The sequence below is a fragment of the Patagioenas fasciata genome, chromosome 3 (genome assembly GCF_037038585.1).
Source record: "Patagioenas fasciata isolate bPatFas1 chromosome 3, bPatFas1.hap1, whole genome shotgun sequence".
NCBI lineage: Eukaryota > Metazoa > Chordata > Aves > Columbiformes > Columbidae > Patagioenas > Patagioenas fasciata.
The window spans coordinates 46,976,475-46,995,236 of NC_092522.1; the positions used below are offsets into that span (position 1 = coordinate 46,976,475).

At 39.6% G+C, this 18,762-nt stretch overlaps 1 protein-coding gene and 1 long non-coding RNA gene across 6 annotated transcripts; one reads left to right on the forward strand and one right to left on the reverse strand.

The window, feature by feature from the left end:
* Nucleotides 1-1,483: 1,483 nt before the first annotated feature.
* Nucleotides 1,484-2,904, reverse strand: LOC139827560 (uncharacterized). The gene is made up of 2 exons (XR_011738311.1): nt 2,525-2,904; nt 1,484-1,727 (listed from the first exon to the last, which is right to left on the reverse strand). It is a non-coding gene; the product is annotated as an uncharacterized lncRNA (long non-coding RNA).
* On the forward strand, nt 2,876-17,731 carry GNG4 (G protein subunit gamma 4). 5 transcript variants are annotated; one of them, XM_065833371.2, is made up of 4 exons: nt 2,883-3,003; nt 8,539-8,602; nt 9,906-10,011; nt 16,985-17,731. In XM_065833371.2, exons 3-4 carry the CDS (start codon nt 9,916-9,918, stop codon nt 17,111-17,113), a joined length of 225 nt encoding a protein of 74 aa, XP_065689443.1. In that variant the 5' UTR covers nt 2,883-3,003; nt 8,539-8,602; nt 9,906-9,915; the 3' UTR covers nt 17,114-17,731. The 5 variants fall into 5 exon arrangements, with proteins under 5 accessions (XP_065689446.1, XP_065689443.1, XP_071662378.1 ...); XM_071806277.1 differs by lacking the exon at nt 2,883-3,003 and adding an exon at nt 3,043-3,063; XM_065833372.2 differs by lacking the exon at nt 2,883-3,003 and adding an exon at nt 3,203-3,578.
* Nucleotides 17,732-18,762: the final 1,031 nt, after the last annotated feature.

Genomic DNA, 18,762 nt, shown 5'->3' on the forward strand with positions numbered 1-18,762 from the left:
ATTTCTGCTGGTTCTCATGTCTATCATTTATTAACAATTATGAAGTGAGGAAGTTATGCTTATGGACTACATCGTGTGGCTGTCAAACTGCATGAGGGAGTATAAGATTGGAGTGGGGCATATCACTTTGCAGATGTGTGCATGTGTCCTTCCTATAGGGTGTGTGGCTAGAATTTGGATGAAGTGATGGCTCTCAAAGCAGACACATTCCTCTTCCTCCCAGCTGCCTCTTCTTGAAACCTGACTGGGCTAACGAAAGGCAGAGGAACAGCTCCTCACAGGGTTCTCTGAGGGAAGGAAGAAAAAAGTGCTGAGTGGAAATTGGGAGACTGGGATCTCTGGGAGGCTTCTGACAGAATATGCAAGGCTCTTCCAGATGGAAGCCAGGGTTTGGGAGAGGTATGGCACAGCCTGTCTATCTGATACCACTTACAGGATTCTGTGGTAAACCCAAATCATTATGTTTTGATGGTGGAGATACATGGCGAGAAAGCAAAGGGTAGGCAATAGCCAAATATTCACTTGTGGTGGGGAAATGAGAGACTCCGAACCATTTCTGAAAAAGTGGATCTCTGGTTTAGAGATCCACTGTTTAGACAAACCTATGACAATGAACACGAGAAACAAAAGTAAAACAGTAGAGAATTGTTCTTTGTGAACCAAATTAAACCTGATATATCTTTCTGCAGGAAAAATGGTTTCTGTGGGGAAAGAAAAACACCTTTCAGCTTTTACTATGGAACATTGACTTTAAGGATCTTCTTTGCATTTAAACCACAGAGGTCCTTCATATTGAGCAAGAGCCTCCCTCCCCTTCAGGATTTCTTGATTTACTATGATTGGAGGATTTACTATGCATATTGTGGAGAACTCTACAGAGCAGTGATGGAAAATACCACCTGGTTTGCTACTAACAAACTTTTAGTTTGCCTTTTAGTTTTCTTCATGCCTTTTGTTCAAAGCTGTATTGGCTTTTTTTTTTTTTTTTTTTTTGGTGCAAAAAAAAAGTGCACATGGAAGTCACACTTCCATCTGTTCCTAGCTTATCACAAAAATGTGAAACAAATACTGTTTGAAAGATCTGCTTGCCTTGAAAAATATCCACTTGAACATCAGTTAAGCTTCTAGAGCTACAGACATCACTGTTTTCTTTACTACTGTAGAAAGTTACAAACTACGGATGAGTGACCTCTGTGTAGCGATTTGCTTGCCATTACTGCTCTGCAGTGGGGTCATAAAGTCACTAATTTTGCATCTGGATTTCTGTAATAGGGTGTGCTGTGTATTTCACAATTTGGGCAGGCCACTGTTGAAAGAAGATTAAGAACTATATGTCACTAGTCTGATTAGACTCTTGCAATACCCTGGGCTACCCAGCAGAATGTAGTTGAGTAAAAACATAAGCTTGCTCACCGTTTCCAGCTTTGAGCTAGCATTCCTAGGGAAAAACAAAACAAAACAAACAAAAACAACAACAAAAAACCACAAAACAAACAAAATTCTTTAATGCAATTGAATAAGGATCACATAAGCTGCACTGGGGCTTGTTCACATCGATTCAAGGAGCAGAAATTAGTGCTAGCTGCTACAGGTATTGTATTCAAAGCCTATAGGCGAATCCTGGTAGGAGACTCCTGGCTGTGGTGGATCACATGAGTTTGCAGATGAAAACACGTCTATACATGATGAAAATATATTTTAATGCAGCCATTTTCCTCCTTTATATTCTGGCTTAAAGAATAAAATTGTTAGAATCCAGTGGTAAAAACACTGTTCCGATCAGTGACAACTGTCTAATCATTTGAGCCATCTAGCAAGTGCTCTTTGCCAATAGCACGTAAGTTCTTTGGTAGAGCCTTTTGTATAATACAATGACGATGCAATTAAATGTGGATGAAACAGTAGCACCATGGGCCAGATAAGTTTCAGATCAGTTTTCGGAACTCCAGTTAAGGTAAGTTTATGAACTTCCCTATTTATATTCAGTAATGTTTCCCCTCTTCCTGCTGCATCTTCTTCTCCCAAACCAGCACCCTGAAAGCCATCGAGTCAGTCTTTGAAGAGGCAGCCATTGCTTCAAAGCACCTTTAAAAATGGGGCTCTTCTGTGACTTGGAAATGCTTCCGCTAAGACTGAATGTGAAAAAATTCTGATAGTGGGGTAAGAGAAAAGGGTGACAAGTGTATATCTCTCCACAGACCACCTTCTTGGGAAACAAAAGAAATGAGACTGTGGTGATGGTATCCTGCCAACGTGTTAATTATTGGAGCAAACAATTTTATCAGTTAAAAATGTTAATTGGCAGTTTAACTTCTCATAATGCATTCTCAAATTGGTAATGGAGAAGTATATACAAATCGATATATCGTTTTATTCTGATGTAATAGCCTTGACAAGGTGAGTCTTGGTGGTCCCTTTTCCAGAGTGGCTCCTGTTCCACAGAGGGCTTTTTTTCTTTTTTCATTCCCCGCTTCATCCTATTTTTGTTCGGTGCAAGGCACGGACAGACACTATGGGCTCTTACCTTAAAACACCTGTGTCGTACAGGCTTTGCCCCTTCGATGTATTAGAAAGGCCAGGATGATTGTCTGGTGTCTGGCGTCTGCAGGAATCGGGGACGGAGGAAGCCGCAGCAGTAAAACGGCGGAGACCGCGGGCCGGGACGCTGTTGGCAGGTGCCGCTTTCCGGGCTGGAGGAGGGTGAAGCTGTAAGGCGGGACAGGACGCTGCGGGGCTGTGCCTGCGCCTCAAGCTGCCCTCACGGCCAGGGCCAGCTTCCTGCCCTGTGCTCTGCAGGCGGCTCACAGCGCCGGCCGTTAACGTCCGCCGCGCGAGGAGGGCCGGTGGCCGAGCGCGCGCCGCGGGAGGCGCGAGGGCGGTGGCGGCCCTTGGCTGCGTCCGCTTCGCCCCGCCCGTCAGCGCCTGGCCACGCCATGTGCCGCCGCCAGGCGCCGAGCCGGGCTGCCAGCAGCCTGTGTGCCTGCCTGCCGCCGCCCTCGCACGGTGAGTGTCCCGGCGGCGCCGGACGGGACCCCGCCGCTGCGCGGGAGGCTGGAGGAGGTGGTGCGTGGGCCGAGGCGGGATGGGGGCGGTTGAACCGGCGGTCGGGGGCGCAAAGCGGAAGGTGGGGCGGCCCTGGCCGGTAGTAGCGGTTCCGCGCGGGGGTTTCGCCGTCGCTGCGCCGGCTCTAGTGCACTGGGAAATCAGGGGCTGCCTCCGCCCGCCCGGGGCGCGACGGGCTGCGCCGACCGGCAGCCCGGTTGGTCCCGTCGCTTTCGGTAAACAACGGCGCCTTCAGCCGCCGGCAGCTTCAGCCGCGCGTTGTGGAGTTACCCGGTTGCCCGCAAAAGTCAGGTTCGGGCTTTGGGGTTCGCCGTTAATGTCTTCGGCGGGGATCGTCCTTCTCCGAAAAACCTGCTTTCTCTTCAGGCGGAAAGTGGTCTGGGGTCTCTGCCCAGCGCGCCTGTGCATCTCCCTTCGGCTGGCTGGTGTGAAGATGCAAGAAAGTGGCTGCTTTTCCTGCTGACTGGTTCGCGCTGCTGGAGGAATAAATCTTAACTGCCCAGCTGCTGCTGGCGGTAATTATTAATGTGCGGTGCTGTAAACTGCTGTACAGCAAAACGATTAAGGGAGCGCACTGAGACAAAAAACTCGGAGTCACAACTTGAAAAATGTTTCTGTCCTGCAGGTGATAAAATACCAGGCTTCTTGGAGGCGTTTCCTCTACTTTGTATGTCACAATTCCATTCAAATACATTTTAAACAAGATTTAAGGGGAATAATCAAACTTCCCCATAGATTTTTTTTTAAAGTCACAAGTGTCTTTTAAAGTTAGCCAAAGAGGTACAATAGTCGGTAGGTCTCGTATTTCTGTATTAGACTTTCTAGACTTTTCTCTGATGATTTGCTGGACCATATGTGCACATAACCAGTATGCTGATGACAAATATATTGCTTAAAAAGATTGTCCTTGTGAAATGTCACACGGGTTCTGCCACTGTTTTCTTAAATTTTTTAACGTTGAGAAGTAAGCTGATATTTTGGATAAAATCTTTGGGCAAGAATTTTTGGAACTTGATGGTTGGACTGGGTATCGTACCTATGTTGACAAAAATGGCGATATTGAAGTTTAGCTGTTTTGCAGTTACATGATAGCAGTTATTGTTTAAATCACCGTATTTATGGACTTAAAATGATACGCTCTCCTTATCATGAGCAGTAGCCGTGCCTCTAATTTTATCTGCTCATACTACTAAGCTTCTCCTAAGTGGATGGAGTATAAAATGCAGTAATTTTCTGTTAGGGGTAGAGAAAGCAAAAAGATTCCTTAGCTTCACTCTCTGTTTGCAGAGCTACGTTGGATGCAGTAAATCTTGGAGTAAGAACTGAGATAGCAGGGGCAGTCGTTCTTTTCCCTTCCATGCCCTGCAGATGAAGGGGAAATTACCAGTGTTGTGTGGACAGTGACACTAGCTCATATAGCAGGGGTGTTTTAAGTTTCAATTACCTAAACAGCAACCATAGAACTCCTTTTTTTTTTTTTTTTTTCCATTCCCCTGAAATCCCTTTGATATGCCAGTTTGGCATCAAGCAGCAACAAGGCTGTAAATTTTGCTGTTTATATTCCTGGAATGTTTGCAAGTGGATAATGAAATGTGGGGATCTTTTTGCACTTCAGAAAGTGATTTGTAGGTGGTTATTCATGGATGACTCCCATTAGTATCACTGGAACTTGGTTGCATGATTAGATTAACTTTCCTGTTGAGCTCCATGGTCCAAGAAGTACAGAGCTTATAGCGAAGGTGTGCTTCAGAGTTGTGAATCCTGGGTTCTTTAGTCTAGTAATTTCAGGTCCATTGCTTTAGGTTGCTAAAAGAAAATAGAAGGCACCAAACAATTGGGTTTAGGGCTTTTTAGATTGAATTCTACAGGTCACTCTGTTGGCATGATGTTTCAAGGTTGTACTTGGAAGTGCAGGGGGGAAAACTGCAGTCCAGCTTTTCATCCCTGTTGCTTGTAGAAGTTCATACTGGCTTGAAAATTATATTTTGCTTCAATGTTACTCAAATTTTGAGACATTTTCTGCACTTTACTAACATATTTATGAAGTTGGGTAAATGTAGGTTGTACTCTATGCAAGGTCAGGCTGTACCTGTAAATATTTATGCAACTTCCTGGGTTATCATAAGTTGGCCTTTGAAGTACTGTTGGGTACAATCTAATCTATTCTAAAAACAAATAAAGAAAAGTTGCTCTTCATGAGGATTTTTATGGGCCCTGGAGATTAAGATCTTTGGCAGAAATGAATTAACTGCACCCAGAAATAGGATGACATTCTTGTGAGGTAAAAATCCCCAAACCCCTGAAAATTCAGCTGGCTGGGGGCTGTCATTACACAGTTTTCAGGAGCAATGTTCTAAGAAAAGAGGTGTGCCAGTCAGCAGAAACTACTTGGCTGAAAAAGGCTCTGTAGCTGCTGCCACTATTTTTTGTTAATGCAATCATCATTCCCCTTAAAGAAAAGAGTCACAGAGACTAGATTAATGAACTCGGTGCACTGCATAAATATACACTGCACAGATGAGCTCCACTGTAATCTAGGTCTGCTGGCATGTGTCAGTAACCTTTAGGCTGCACGTAGTCTGATCACTAACGTAACTACTGTAACTACAGTGATTATCCAGACCTGTGTACATCTGTATTGATCTAACTTAATAGGGGGCTGCTGGAAAAACAACTAGGAATGAACATCAGCAAACCCAGCTGAGTAATTTCTGGTCAAGGCTCTTTGGGTAATTTAAAAGATATGGAGAAGTTATTCCTTTTGAGCATCAAAAGCAGCACAGCCAGCAGATTGAGGCAGGTGATTCTGCCCCTCTGCTCTGCTCTGGTGAGACGCCACCTAGAGCCCTGCATCCAGCTCTGAAGCTCTCAGTACAGGAAAGACATGGACCTGTTGCAGAGGGGCCACAGGAGGCCACGAAACTGATCAGAGGACTGGAACAGCTATCCTTTGAGGACAGGCTGAGAGAGTTGGGATTGTTCAGCCTGGAGAAGAGAAGGGTCCAAGGAGACCTTATTGTGGCCTTTCGGTACTTAAAAAGGGCCTGTAAGAAAGATGGGAATGGACCTTTTAGCAGGACCTATTGCGATAGGACATGGGGTGATGGTTTTAAACTAAAGGAGGGAGGATTCAGGCTAGACATGAGGAAGAATTTTTTTACAATGAGGATGGTGAAACACTGACCCAGGTTTCCCAGAGTGGTGGTGGATGCCTCATCCCTGGAGACATTCAAGGCCAGGCTGGATGGGGCTCTGAGTAACCTGATCTAGTTGAAGATGTCCCTGCTCATGGCAGGGGCGTTGAACTAGGTGATTTTTAAAGGTTCCTTCCAACCCAAATTTTCTATGATTCCATGATCCTGTAGGCTGCCCCCCAGATACAATACAAAGCTAACTGTGCCTTCCCTGGGGTCTAAAGGTCTCAAGAATACTTGACTGTTCAAAAGGAGCTGTCTTAGGAGGGAGGGTCAGAGCCATTTGTCAGGCTGCAGCCTCCAAGGAAACACTGAGAGAGGGTGTTTAAAGGAGGAGGCTTTCTCACATTCCAGGGGACGGTTGTTCAGGGAGAGGGTGTGTAACATACTCTCTTGTTGTTATTTTTTTTTTTATCTCCAGAGCTTTATTTCTAAGTCACAATATTATTTCCTTAAGGAATATTAAGCTTAAGGTTATTAAAGAATAACACAGGTTCTAAGGAGAATGGAACCAGTTCTCGGTCAAAACTGTGTTTGCAAAGAGGACCAGTTCATTGCAGACTGTTTTGAAAATGAGTAAAGTTCTCATTGTCAACATCACTTAATATATAATAGAGCCTTATCTGATGTGCAAATACGTACTCTATTTGCAGAGAGTGAGAGAAGGCAGAGGTATATGTAGTTTGGTAAGTGAAATATGAAACAGGAGAAATCCATCTTATCAAGTTCTGGAATCAGAACTGTCTGTATGACAAAAAAAAAAAAAAAAAAAAGATACGTAAATGGATGCTAAGCACTTCCAGAAATACGGTGGTTAAATTTTTAAGTGCATGTAAAGGCCAGGGTAGGAGCAGAATTTGGAACAGAACAAATGTTTGTGCTTCAGAGTATAAACAAACCTCTTACTTGGGATAAGTGGAAATTTTCTCCAGTGGCTGAACCACATAGTGCTAGACTTCTTTTTTCTATTTTAAAGTTCTTTTTAAAATGAAGCCTCTTATTCTGATTGTTTTCTGATATTATGAAATAGTTTATCAGAGAAAATACATAATTTCTTTTTAAAATTGACCCATTTCCTGTTTCAGAATATAACTAAGAACATATTCTGTTTGTGGCATTGTTTTGGAAACATGGTTTGGATTTTTTAAAGCATTTTCGTGCCTAATGGCCTTTTCAAAATTCCATTACAGTTTCAGCTAGCTGGATGTACTAGAAACAGTGTTCTCACCAACTTCAGTGCAGGGAGTGATGGTTCAAATTGTCTGGCTCTAAACTTTTACAGTTTAAGGGAATGAACAGCCAGAAAAGCTTGGGAGATCTGGAGTTCTCTGGCCTATTCATGCAGTTTCAGTTGCTTAATTCAGTTTATCTGTATTATTCAAAATTAAATTTCTAATTTGCCTCTGGAGTTGGGCTGTGGCAAATGTAGAAATGGCTCCGTGACTTCATTTAGCTTGGCTTTTTTGACCGTGTGGTCATTAGTAGTCTAGCTGTGAGATGATAACAAAATTTAAATGTTTCATACTTGTGGGGATATAATTTTGTGAACAAAGATAAATGTGTTTATTCTTAGCTTTATGAATACGTTAAGACTTAAAAGCTAGGGTATGGAGTTGAACAAAAAGTCCAGAGTTGACCTGTAATTCAGAACCTCCTGCTCTTGTGAATATCGCTTGTCCACTGCAAGTCAAAACAGATATGAAAATTGTTTGGAGGCTGTTGGTTAGTTGTGCAGTTCTGTACTGTACATGACATTTTATGCAAAACCAGTTCTTCCACATGTATTTAACCCTGTGCCTTGTGAGGAATACGAGTTAAAAGATTGTAAACAGAGACCCAAGACCAAAAAAAAAAAAAGCTACTGTGTTCTGACACAATTTTAGTTCATCAGAGTGCACACCAGAGTGAAACTTGTATTCTATTAAAATGACACACTTGTGTACAGAAAACCTGGTCTTTATCGTAGCATGTATTAAAGCTCTTGTTTTATTTGGCCCAATTAATCTATTTTAAGTTAGCATTTCCTCTGCCTAGACTTACACAAGTTCTGAAAAAGATTGTTCTGCTTTTTCAAATTAGTCTTGAGCATGTTCACCGTTGTATTTGTATTCCGCCATCCCATTTTACGGCACAGGTTGCCAGTTTTAGAAAGGAGAAGAAACATCTGTTTTTTGCGAAATCAAAACCGTTAAAAAGTTATTCCTCCATTCTGTTTGTGCTCTGCATTATATATTCTATTGACTCTCACATGCTTAAGACATTGTATATAAATTTTTTTTAGAAGAGCATTTCCTGTGTCCTGCTTGATTTCCTGCTTGTATCTTACACCCCAGTGACTGGATCAGGTAAGTTATTGAGGTTCAGGAAGGGAAATGTGTGCAGTTCTAGGTGCTCATTTCTTGTGCAGAAATAAGCTGGAAGTATTAATTTTGAAAGACCTAAGCTTAAAACTCTTTTGACAGCAATACAAAATGCCACGTTTTGTGTGTTTTCTCCTGTATTCCATCTGCTTCTCTGTCTTTTGCGTTGCCTAACTTTGTATTGATTTCTGATGCATGGCACAAGACTAACCTTGCTTCGGGTGTCACTTGTGGAATACCATGCATACAGGACCACAGGCGAGTGTTTTGGCTCATAGAAACCTCAGTGCCTTGTCTTGGTAGTATAAGTAGTCCAGGACCTGTCTAAATCATCTGTATCTGATCTTACCTTTCTTTCCATGTGGGCTTGGCCTAACTTCCAATGACTTCAAAATAGTAACTGTGGCTTGTGCTGGATCAGCACAAGTGTGGTGTCAGCGCAACGTCTCCTAACGTGTGCAATGTCTCCTAACACATAGGGCATATATTTTGTAAGTTTATTCAAGGTTCCAATAAATCATCTTGACTAATTGGGTAACAATGCTGAGTACCATGTGATAACAAGTTGACTTACCCTCGAGACCTCAAGCAGCAGCACAAGAAATCCAAACACTGACACACCTTAGTTAGATGTCCCTTCCTGAGAGCTGCAGATCCCTTAAAAATAATGCATTCCTATATCATATAGCATACTGTACTGGTTTTTAGTCATCTTTAGACTTCATTGGGGATGTGGAAGTAAAAAGCTAGAAACCACTGCACTATTTCTTCTTAATTTTTTACTTCATTTTTAAACTCCTTAAATCTGTAGTCAGAATTTTGCCTAGTTCTCTGTCTTAAAGTTTCTCTCTTTCTGATGCCTGGTGAGAATAGTGTGGCATTCATTTCCACTTCTGAACTTGTTTTCACGTTAGTAGGTGTAATTGGGGTATGGAGCCAAACTGCATAATGGCTGCAAGGTCTGTTTATGAACAGCTGTTCTGCTTTGGCAATCTGAACCAGGGCAACCATTTCTACACTGAAATAATGGCTGTGTACTCTGCATTTGTGTGTTGTTTGCAGAATTCAGATTGAATACTGGCAGTGGAGGATGCAAATATGTAATGCAATAAGGTGCTATTGAACAAGAGAACACAAATAAATTATGTCTGGTTTCTATTTGGGACATACAGCTTGGCAGTGGCAATGTGATGAGTGAGGGTTGGTTAGATTTTAGATAACTGTCCTCTCACTGACTGCTGTATTTGCTATCTGTGCTTTTAAATTGTCTCAACTTTGTCTCTTCTAGGGAAAACAAAATGAAGGAACTGGTGTCGAACAGTACAACCAATATATCTCAAGCCAGGAAAGCTGTGGAGCAATTAAAAATGGAAGCATACATGGATAGGATGAAGGTAAACTTAGACGTATTGTTGGCATTTTGAATTCACTCACTAGTTTGTGGTACAGCCTTCCTTTAATTTTGCAGAAAAACTCAATTGGTTGAAATAAAAAAATCTGTGTTGAGCTATAAAACAATGTTCAGTGCTGTGAAGTAGTTACGTACTTCATTCTAGTGAAGCAATTTCCAAAGACTGGCTACTAGTCTGCTTCTGTATGAGTGCCTTTTATGTTTGTCGAAAGTGGTATTTTGTAAAATATTTAAAATCAGCTGGCAGATGCACAGGTGCTCTTCTTTGTTACCTGTAGCTCAATATAAGTACAGCTCAGGTTTCTTTGTTCTTTTTCTTTAGGAACTGGAATAAATATTTTAAGATATTGCAATACTTCTGAATAATGATGAGACAAGCTGAATTGCTTTGAATTGTTTAGTTTCAGCACAGACATCATTGCACAAAAAATATGTATGATTGCGATGTTCATTTGTGATTCTTCACACTTGATTACCAGTCGTATGTGAGGATTTGGTTTTATCATGCCTCTAAATGTATGTCGGTTAAATATTTTAACTAAAGGCACTATTAAACAGAGGTTCTCAACATTTTTAACCAGAAAAGCCTGTCATTCTTCCCTGTCGTTCTGCCTTCGACTAGGCTAAAATTTTGTGGATAAATCAAGCACCTAAAAACTAGTAATGTCATAGAAAGTTTCAGGAAAGCAATGCTCAGCTCTTTTGTGCTCTCTCGCTATGCTTCTCTCTGTGATTCTGAAAATAGTGAATAATGACTTGGATGAACAATCCAGCCTCTACAAGGAAGAAGAGTTTAAAGATGGAAAGACTAGAGAAAGGAATGCTTTTAAATAATCAGTTTTTCTTCAAACAACTGTAATTGAGTTGTTACAAACTGTAAGTGTTTGTAACCGAGGTTACAAACTCAGTAAGACAGTTTAGAATTATTGTACATTAAATTCTGCATGTAGTCTGAACTCAGTCTGTCCATCCATCCTGTTTTTGACATTCTGCATGTAGTCAGCATGGGGGCAACAGTATAGAATTACAATTTTAAAATAGTATCAGATCATAAACTCACTAATTAGATGGTATTTGTAATTCAGAAATATTAGTGTAATTGACATGAGTAGTTAATCTTGCTTCTATGAAAATAGAAATTTCAGTTGCATTTTTGTTGCAGTTTTTAGCAATGTTTTGTAAGACCATTGAATTTGCAAAGTTATAGTTTCTATCTTGTCGTATAGTGTCGTGAGAAATTCATCACTTAATAGATGCCTGTTTGCAGGGACAGGTATTTCTGTTTCCTACAGTAAGGGAAGACCTGCCTTTTCAGAATTCAGTGGGGTTAGTTCAGGTCACATTGCAGCTGCATGAACAACAGAACTGGCAAGAAAGAACGTGTGTGTGTGTGTGTGTGTGTGTGTGTGTGTGTGTGTAGCAGAGAAAAGGGTTGGAAAAATATGACCCAGTTTATTGGAATTTGAAACTGTTTATACTTAGTACATTGTCTTCAACTTGCTTTTATATAATCAGTGGTAACTTTGCATACCACATCATTAGCTCAGTTTTGCAGATAGCTTTGTTAGTTAGATGTATAACCTTCTTAATTACATGTGTAAGAAAGATGTAGGTTATTTTTACAGTTAGTTTAATTAAAAAGAACGCAGTTGTTAGCAAGTGTGGCAGACCTAAAAAACCAGATAGCTAGAAAGTACAATTATTTCACCTTCCAAAACAGCTTGGAAACAAAAAGGCACCAAAGAAAATCTAATGCGTTTCAGTGTTCTGAGCATTTCTATACCAATGTATAATAAATACAATTTGCAAAATGTTTAGGTCTTGATTTCTAGAATTTATTTGAATAAGTGTATGAGGGATTATAGGAAGAGGTTGGTTGGCTTTTTATTCCCTCAAGATCCGCTTTACCTTTTAATCTTGAAACAGTTAATTGTGTATTTTAGTATAGCCAAATTTTACCGACAGACTTTCCAAGATTTTGAATTCTCAGATCATAACTGTAAAGGCAGAGAAATAACTTTACTTCCTTTTTTCTGCTTAAAGTATTTAGACATGTAACAAAAGATCAGTATTTTTCAAATAATTTAATTAAACACTGTTTTGGAAGTAGCTATAGCCAAGTGGTTATTCCCGTAATAGACAAGACCACATTGCTAGCATTAAAATGTATCTGCATTATTGACTAGGGAAATCAGAAGTTGCAGCTAATTTTTCTACTACAGAGGCACTTAATTTTCCAGGCACGGTGGCTGCTGTAACCAGCAAGAGCTGGGTATGCTCAGTTAAAATCTTCTGGTTTGCAAGATGTTGATAGTTATCCATTCCCCACTGCCTTCTGAATTTTTCAACTGATTTAAAAATCAAGCCTGATAACCAATGGGAACAGCAAGCAGTGCAGTGTTGAGGATCCACAAAGACAACTCACTGTTGCAGTGTGAAACAAACAGGGCAGCATAAAAGGAGAGGACAAAGTTATTGGTGTATTGGTTGTTTGTCAGAAGTATTACTGTGGTGGGTTTTTGTAAACGGTAAGAATCCCAGAAGAATCGTAAATTGAACCTGCCTTACTTCCTCTCAAAAGGAGCAGCAGTAAGTAGAAAGCAGGAGGTGCAGATTCCAAGCTAGGAAACATCAAATGAAATCAGACAAACAGTGGCCTCATAACTAGTAGTGTCTTCCAAAGATGCTAGCAGCAACGTCAAGAAAGCAAAGATAATATTGGTGCTTTATCATAATTGTCCTCAGAATAAAGCACTATTTAATCTTCTCTTTGCAAGCAGAAAAGGAGGAGTTCTCTGACATGTAAGAATCTTAGTGTATCAGTTATTATTCCATTTTCTTTTTTCTTAAGAAGATAGGAAATATTCCTAAGTGGGTCTGAATAGTGTTGGGAGATAAGCAGTGGGATTGCCAATAAATGTGTGTGAATCTCTTTGTTTTAGATGTAAAGGATAAGCGGAGGGGGTGTCGTAGCAAGGATGGTAATTAGTCACAATCCATGACAAGACAGATGACATAGTAATTGCAGCATTTTGCTCTGTCATTGAAGCTTATAATTATTAGTGCAGCTAACAGGATTATGTTCCAGCTTTGGCTGTTTTTATCACCTCTGTTATTCTGAAATAAAATGGTAAAATTCCAGAGTCGTCCTGAGACTATTTCTTTTAAGCATCAGGGTTGAGTGTTTTGTTTGTTTGTTGTTTGTGGTGGTGTTGTTTCTTGTTTTGCTTTTTTTAGCTTTTTTTTTTTTCATAATTTGACAACCAGATGTATTTTTCACTACACAGAATAATTGTGTAAAATGTGAGATGATACCTTTATACTGCATTCCCTCTATCTATGCACTTCAGAAGATTTAAAAAAAAAGTAACTTTCTGCTAGAATTCATCAGTCAAACTGGAGTCTGATTTTTTTCTTTAGCCACTTCTGCAAGATGTATAAATTACTTTGAATTTGCAGACCAAGCTGTACTGCATAGGAGAGCTGAAATGATGCGTTAGCTTCATTTGAATATTCAAATCACGTGTGCTTATTTTAATTATTAATAAAAGCTATTGTGAAACTGTACAGCAGCATTCAGCTACAAAAAAATCTAAAGGTGAGTAAAAGCTATGATAGAGTGGCCTTCATTTAACTTCCTCCATGGCACAAATAGGATAATCAGCAAGTTATTTTTATAGGAACAAACCACAACATTGGCCATTAGGCAACCTCTGCCTGCTGGCATATGCTGAAGCAGGCGGCTCTGCTGTAGCCATAATGTGACACTCTGTGCAGAGATTGTCAGCCACTGTTGTTCTGAATACTAACACGGAGCAGGAAAATTGCTGAAAGCAACCTTGTATTTCGCCCTTTTTTTGGCCACAGTTCTGACTTAGCCCACCCTGCTCACAACCAATGTTTTCATTGCACCTGGAATGTGATCAGCTAACATAACTCCCCTTAGTGAGTGGTCATTATTCATTCCACTGTGCAAGTTGGAGATGTTGCACTTTTAGCAAAGAAATGGCCATAATTCACTTTTATAACTACTGTAATCCCAATGGGAGGATTTCTTCTCCCCAAATCTTTTATTTTTTTAAAGGATGAAAATACATGGCCTAGTACGGTTTAGTTTGTGACAATGTGCTGAGATGTAATAATGTTCCTCAGTTCCTTGTTATAGTTTTGTTTTCTACTAAATCATACTATGGTTTCTCTAAAAGCAAACTAATTCATGATTTAAACACTATGATATTGAAGAAAGTGCTTGCTCTGCTTCATGGCATTCCAGCGTTAGAGGACAAGTTAGATATAGAAATTTATATTGTGCTTCTGCTAGTGAAAATCCTTTTTATTGTTATATGATGTCAAAGCACAGTAATATGTAGAGAAACAGTTAGAAAGTGATATTACTGGGTTCATCCCTTCTAAGCATGATGATTGAAATTGTACTTCTCTTCCATTGAACAAAAAGCAATATACTTGGGCTGATGTTGCTTAGTCAAATGTGGAACAAACAAGTTAATTATGGGAAGGTCGATCTGTTCAAGTCCAGTGTTGGTTCTCTGCTCCTGTAGGGTCAGTCTACTTAAAAAGATTGTTGGTTTAATTAATAAAATACCTTACTTGTTAGCTTAATAATTGAAGATGAAATGTGCCAGACATCTTTAATAAACCTTGACTCTGGGACCCAGAGAATTAGACTAGCTTTCTGCTAGGTTCTATGGCAGTAACGTTTGTTATGACATAGCACTGAAAATGTCACTGAGATTTTTGTGGGCACCTGTGGCGCTGAGTTTGACTTGCTCTGTTTGAATGCAAGAGTTCAGGACCAGCTAGTAAATTAATTAGAGGATAGAGCTGCCTTAGTTTGAGACATGCAGCTGAGCTGGAAGGGCAATAGAAAAGCTAAAATATGTATGTTAAATAATTATTAATGTACTGGTGATTGTCATTAATTGAAAATACTTCTCCAAAATGCTGTGGTGGTACATTCCTCCTTACATTACTGGAAACATGCTCCTGTTCAGTGGGTGCATTCTGTCCTAGTCTATACTTTGCTGAGGTACAGCATACATCATTAGCAAAGAAAAGTATATTTTCTGTCTTGCCATCTTTTTTGGGCTTGATAGGAATTTAATAATTCTTTACATTGTGCCTTTCTTTGGAGAATCTGCTTTTTAAAAATTCACAGGTAAATGTAAATGAAAACTGGGAATATGATAGGATTCCTACGTTTTCTGCTTGTTCATTACAGTTCTACCCCTCTATACTAGATAGTGCCCTCACACCCAGAGCCTCATTCTTTTGTCATTGCTTAGCAAGTAGCTACTTGAAGTATGTCTGAAAACAACTACAGTCCTTTCTTTGTACTTTGAAGTCCATTATTTTCCACACATTTTTTTGACCTGCTTCTCTTTTGAGAAGTGCTGGTCCTTCTGAATATCTCTGCTGATTTGCTCAGTTTGATGCTCTGTCTTCTGCTTTGCATTGGCCCAGCGATGTTCACACTTAGTGCCTCTGCCCACTCATTTGTCTTACAGGCCAGTGCAAAAGTAAACTAATTTTAAGTAACCTGAACATCCTTGCTTCCTCTGAGGAGGATAGTCTATACTGGGATGTCAACCGTGGGTACTTTGTGAGTGTAAGCATTCTACAAAGGCATGTTTTAGTGAATATTTAAACAATAAAAAGTCACTTTCTTGCAGAAGTTAATTTAAATTTCATGTGAATCCTGATCCAACAGCCATTGACTTCATAGGTCTAATCTGGAGACTACTACAGACTGGACTTCTGCCAGAGCAAGCAGGGTGTGGGAAAGCTAAAGCTAACACTGATGACACACCTGCTAGAAAAATACCAGAAATCAAATTTGTTTTTCCTCTTCATGATAGTTGTGCAAACATACTGACTTCAGTGTTTGACTCAGGAGAAGCTGTCATGGTGCCCAGAGAAAAGGTGTTTTTGTAGACTTCATATTTCATTTTCTGAATTATCATAGTATTGAAGACACAATAATTGAAGCAAAGAGATACAGATAGTTGTAAATATCTTGCTACCTGAACAGAACAAAAATGTTTCATATGTACATTCTAAGTTCTTAAAAAAATACATGAGTCACAGTCACCTCATGTCACCAATATTCCTATGGCACAAAGCTGCAAAGGTTACAAGCTTTCAACTACAGCTGAAATGGCTTAATATTTCATTTTTCATTTCATGCAAAACATCTTGTATACCAACACACTGTTACATTTCTGTAGGACTTTTCAGTAAGTATAAACCAACATTCTGAATTTGGAGACTTCAGAATTGTTCATTTTAGAAGTATAACAATATTAACATAAAAATATTAAGATACTAACTGCTCAAGTTTAAAGTAAGGCTGCGAATAAAGTGCTACTTATAATAACTTACTAAGCAGAAGATTTAAGTCTGACTCCATTGAAAAGATCAATATTTAGCTTAAATGATGGTCAAGTTTTGCTCCTGGTTTTCTTTTTAATCTCATTGTCATGTGCCTAAAGAACTTTTTATTTGTCTAATTTGCATCCAGAGGAGCAAAGGGTAGAGGAAGTTTTTGTGGAAAACTTTATAACCAATGACTGGGAATAAGAGGCGAAGCAGATGGCCTCTACAGAAACGCTTCAAGGAGAATCCCTATTGCTTATGGGCCATTAGCAGATACATGTTTTGATGAGTATATGCTCCTTACCTTCTTTCTGATGGAGAGGAATAGCTGAACATGATTGATACCATCTCATGTCACTGTCTTAGATAAAAATGTATATAGTGATTACTAGGCCTAGCAAGAACAAATGCAGAGTTGTTGTCTCTAGTAATTTCAAGGATAAACCAATCTACTCCTATTTGATGACAGCCTCCAATATCATATGTCATATGAAGAATATCTATGCAATGCAGATTGGTTCAAAATTAAGTGTTACAGTAGTTTCTCTCTTCTCTTCTATTAGGTATCCAAAGCTGCAGCAGATTTATTGGCATATTGTGATGCTCATGTTGGAGAAGATCCCCTTATTATTCCAGTGCCTGCATCTGAAAATCCCTTTAGGGAGAAGAAACTGTTTTGTACTATTCTTTGAGTCAGTTTCCAATTAAAAATGTCGTCTGCTAAAATTTGGTATCAGTGTTGCATGCTTTTAGTTTCAGCATTTTTTTCTGTAGATAGCAATACTTAGCCTATAGCTGCGATCTTTTTAGAAGGTAGTGCATTTTCTGGAAAAACAAAACAAAACCTAAAAACTTCAAGATAATCATTGTTCTTTCAGACCAATGTACAAGTTTAGTTTCAGTTCTTCTTAAAGATTCTTTTGATCTTAATGAAAGTATTGAATATGGTATCAAATTGTAGATGCCTTTGCCAGTCATAGATTTTTCTGAGACCTAGAAGAGTCATGCCAATTCTTGAAGGTATTTTTAACATTCTTATTTCTTTGGAAGGTATGTTTAATTCATTTACCTTTACAAATTTATATCTAAAAAGAGTAGTGTGACCTTTCCTCAAGTAGCACTATTTAGGAAGAAATCAGAGTGATTTACGATGTTTGGAATTATTAGTCTTATACAGTAAGTCGTGTTTATAAATATGTTTTGTGAAGACTGTAATAAACTTGACAAGTAAACCAACTATGTAACTACAAGCAAAATCAAGATGTATAGTTATACACCAGGACTGCATGAATAAAACTGTAGAAAATGTGGCTGCTTGTATGTTATTTTGAATGATAATTATTTCAGTTATTTTAGAAAGCAAACTAAAGTGTAATATGTCAGCTGTTCCTGAGGGTCGTAGTGGAGGGTGTAAATCTGCTCTGATTGGTACAAGGAGGGGAATTACTTTTTCGAAGTAGCTCTCTACATGCTTTTGCCTGTGAGCAAGATTTTATGGGGATGGAGAGTAACAGTCAATTAATGGACTAGAACAGATAGTGAGGCCACTGTGCTATTCACAGCCACTTTTTGTATATTTTGTAGCCAAAGATTAGGCACGAGAGAAGTTACCAGCAAGTAAATTGTGGAGGTTCGAGGAGAATTTTTCTTTTGACTTTGTTTAAAGTGCAGCAAGAGGAAAAAAGTGAGGCATGGAATAGGATCAATCTGTCTTCAATAAGTAAAATGAAGTTCAATCAAGGCATCTGATGAAAACAGCTGTTACATTAGATACTTTTTTTTTTTTAAAAAAAAATTCTTCTCCTTAAAAAAAGTCAAAGCTCCCCTCTGGTCTAATATATTAGGAGAGTTCCCTCAACGCAGTACTTTATACGTACAGCGTATCAATATATGGGAAGTGTCTCCTGCCTCACACATGGGGCTGACTTCATGGGCATTCCAAGGAGTGGCAGTTTCCTTGGAGAACTGCACTGGTCTGAGTGAGCCGAGGCTCTGAACAGCCACCCATGATGGAATGTGCTTCCTCTGCACAAACTTGTTTTCTGTGAGCATCTTAAGTACCTGCAAGGCAAAGACTAGCTGAGGAACCCAGGGCCTTGGACTGTACTTAAATGCTGAATTTAGGTGCTAGAAAAGGGCTGTTTGGTGAATTAAGTGATTTGCATTTAGCGCAACGTGCACCTCCCTGCTCCAGCTTATTTTTAGCAGTTTCCATCAGTGTTTGTTGTACTGGTTTGTGAATGGAAATACAAGATGTCTGTATTGTACAGGGTTTGTTTTCTTTGCCAGTCAACTTGGACAAAGTGCCTCACCCACCTGCATTCAGCTACCAGTCCAGTCA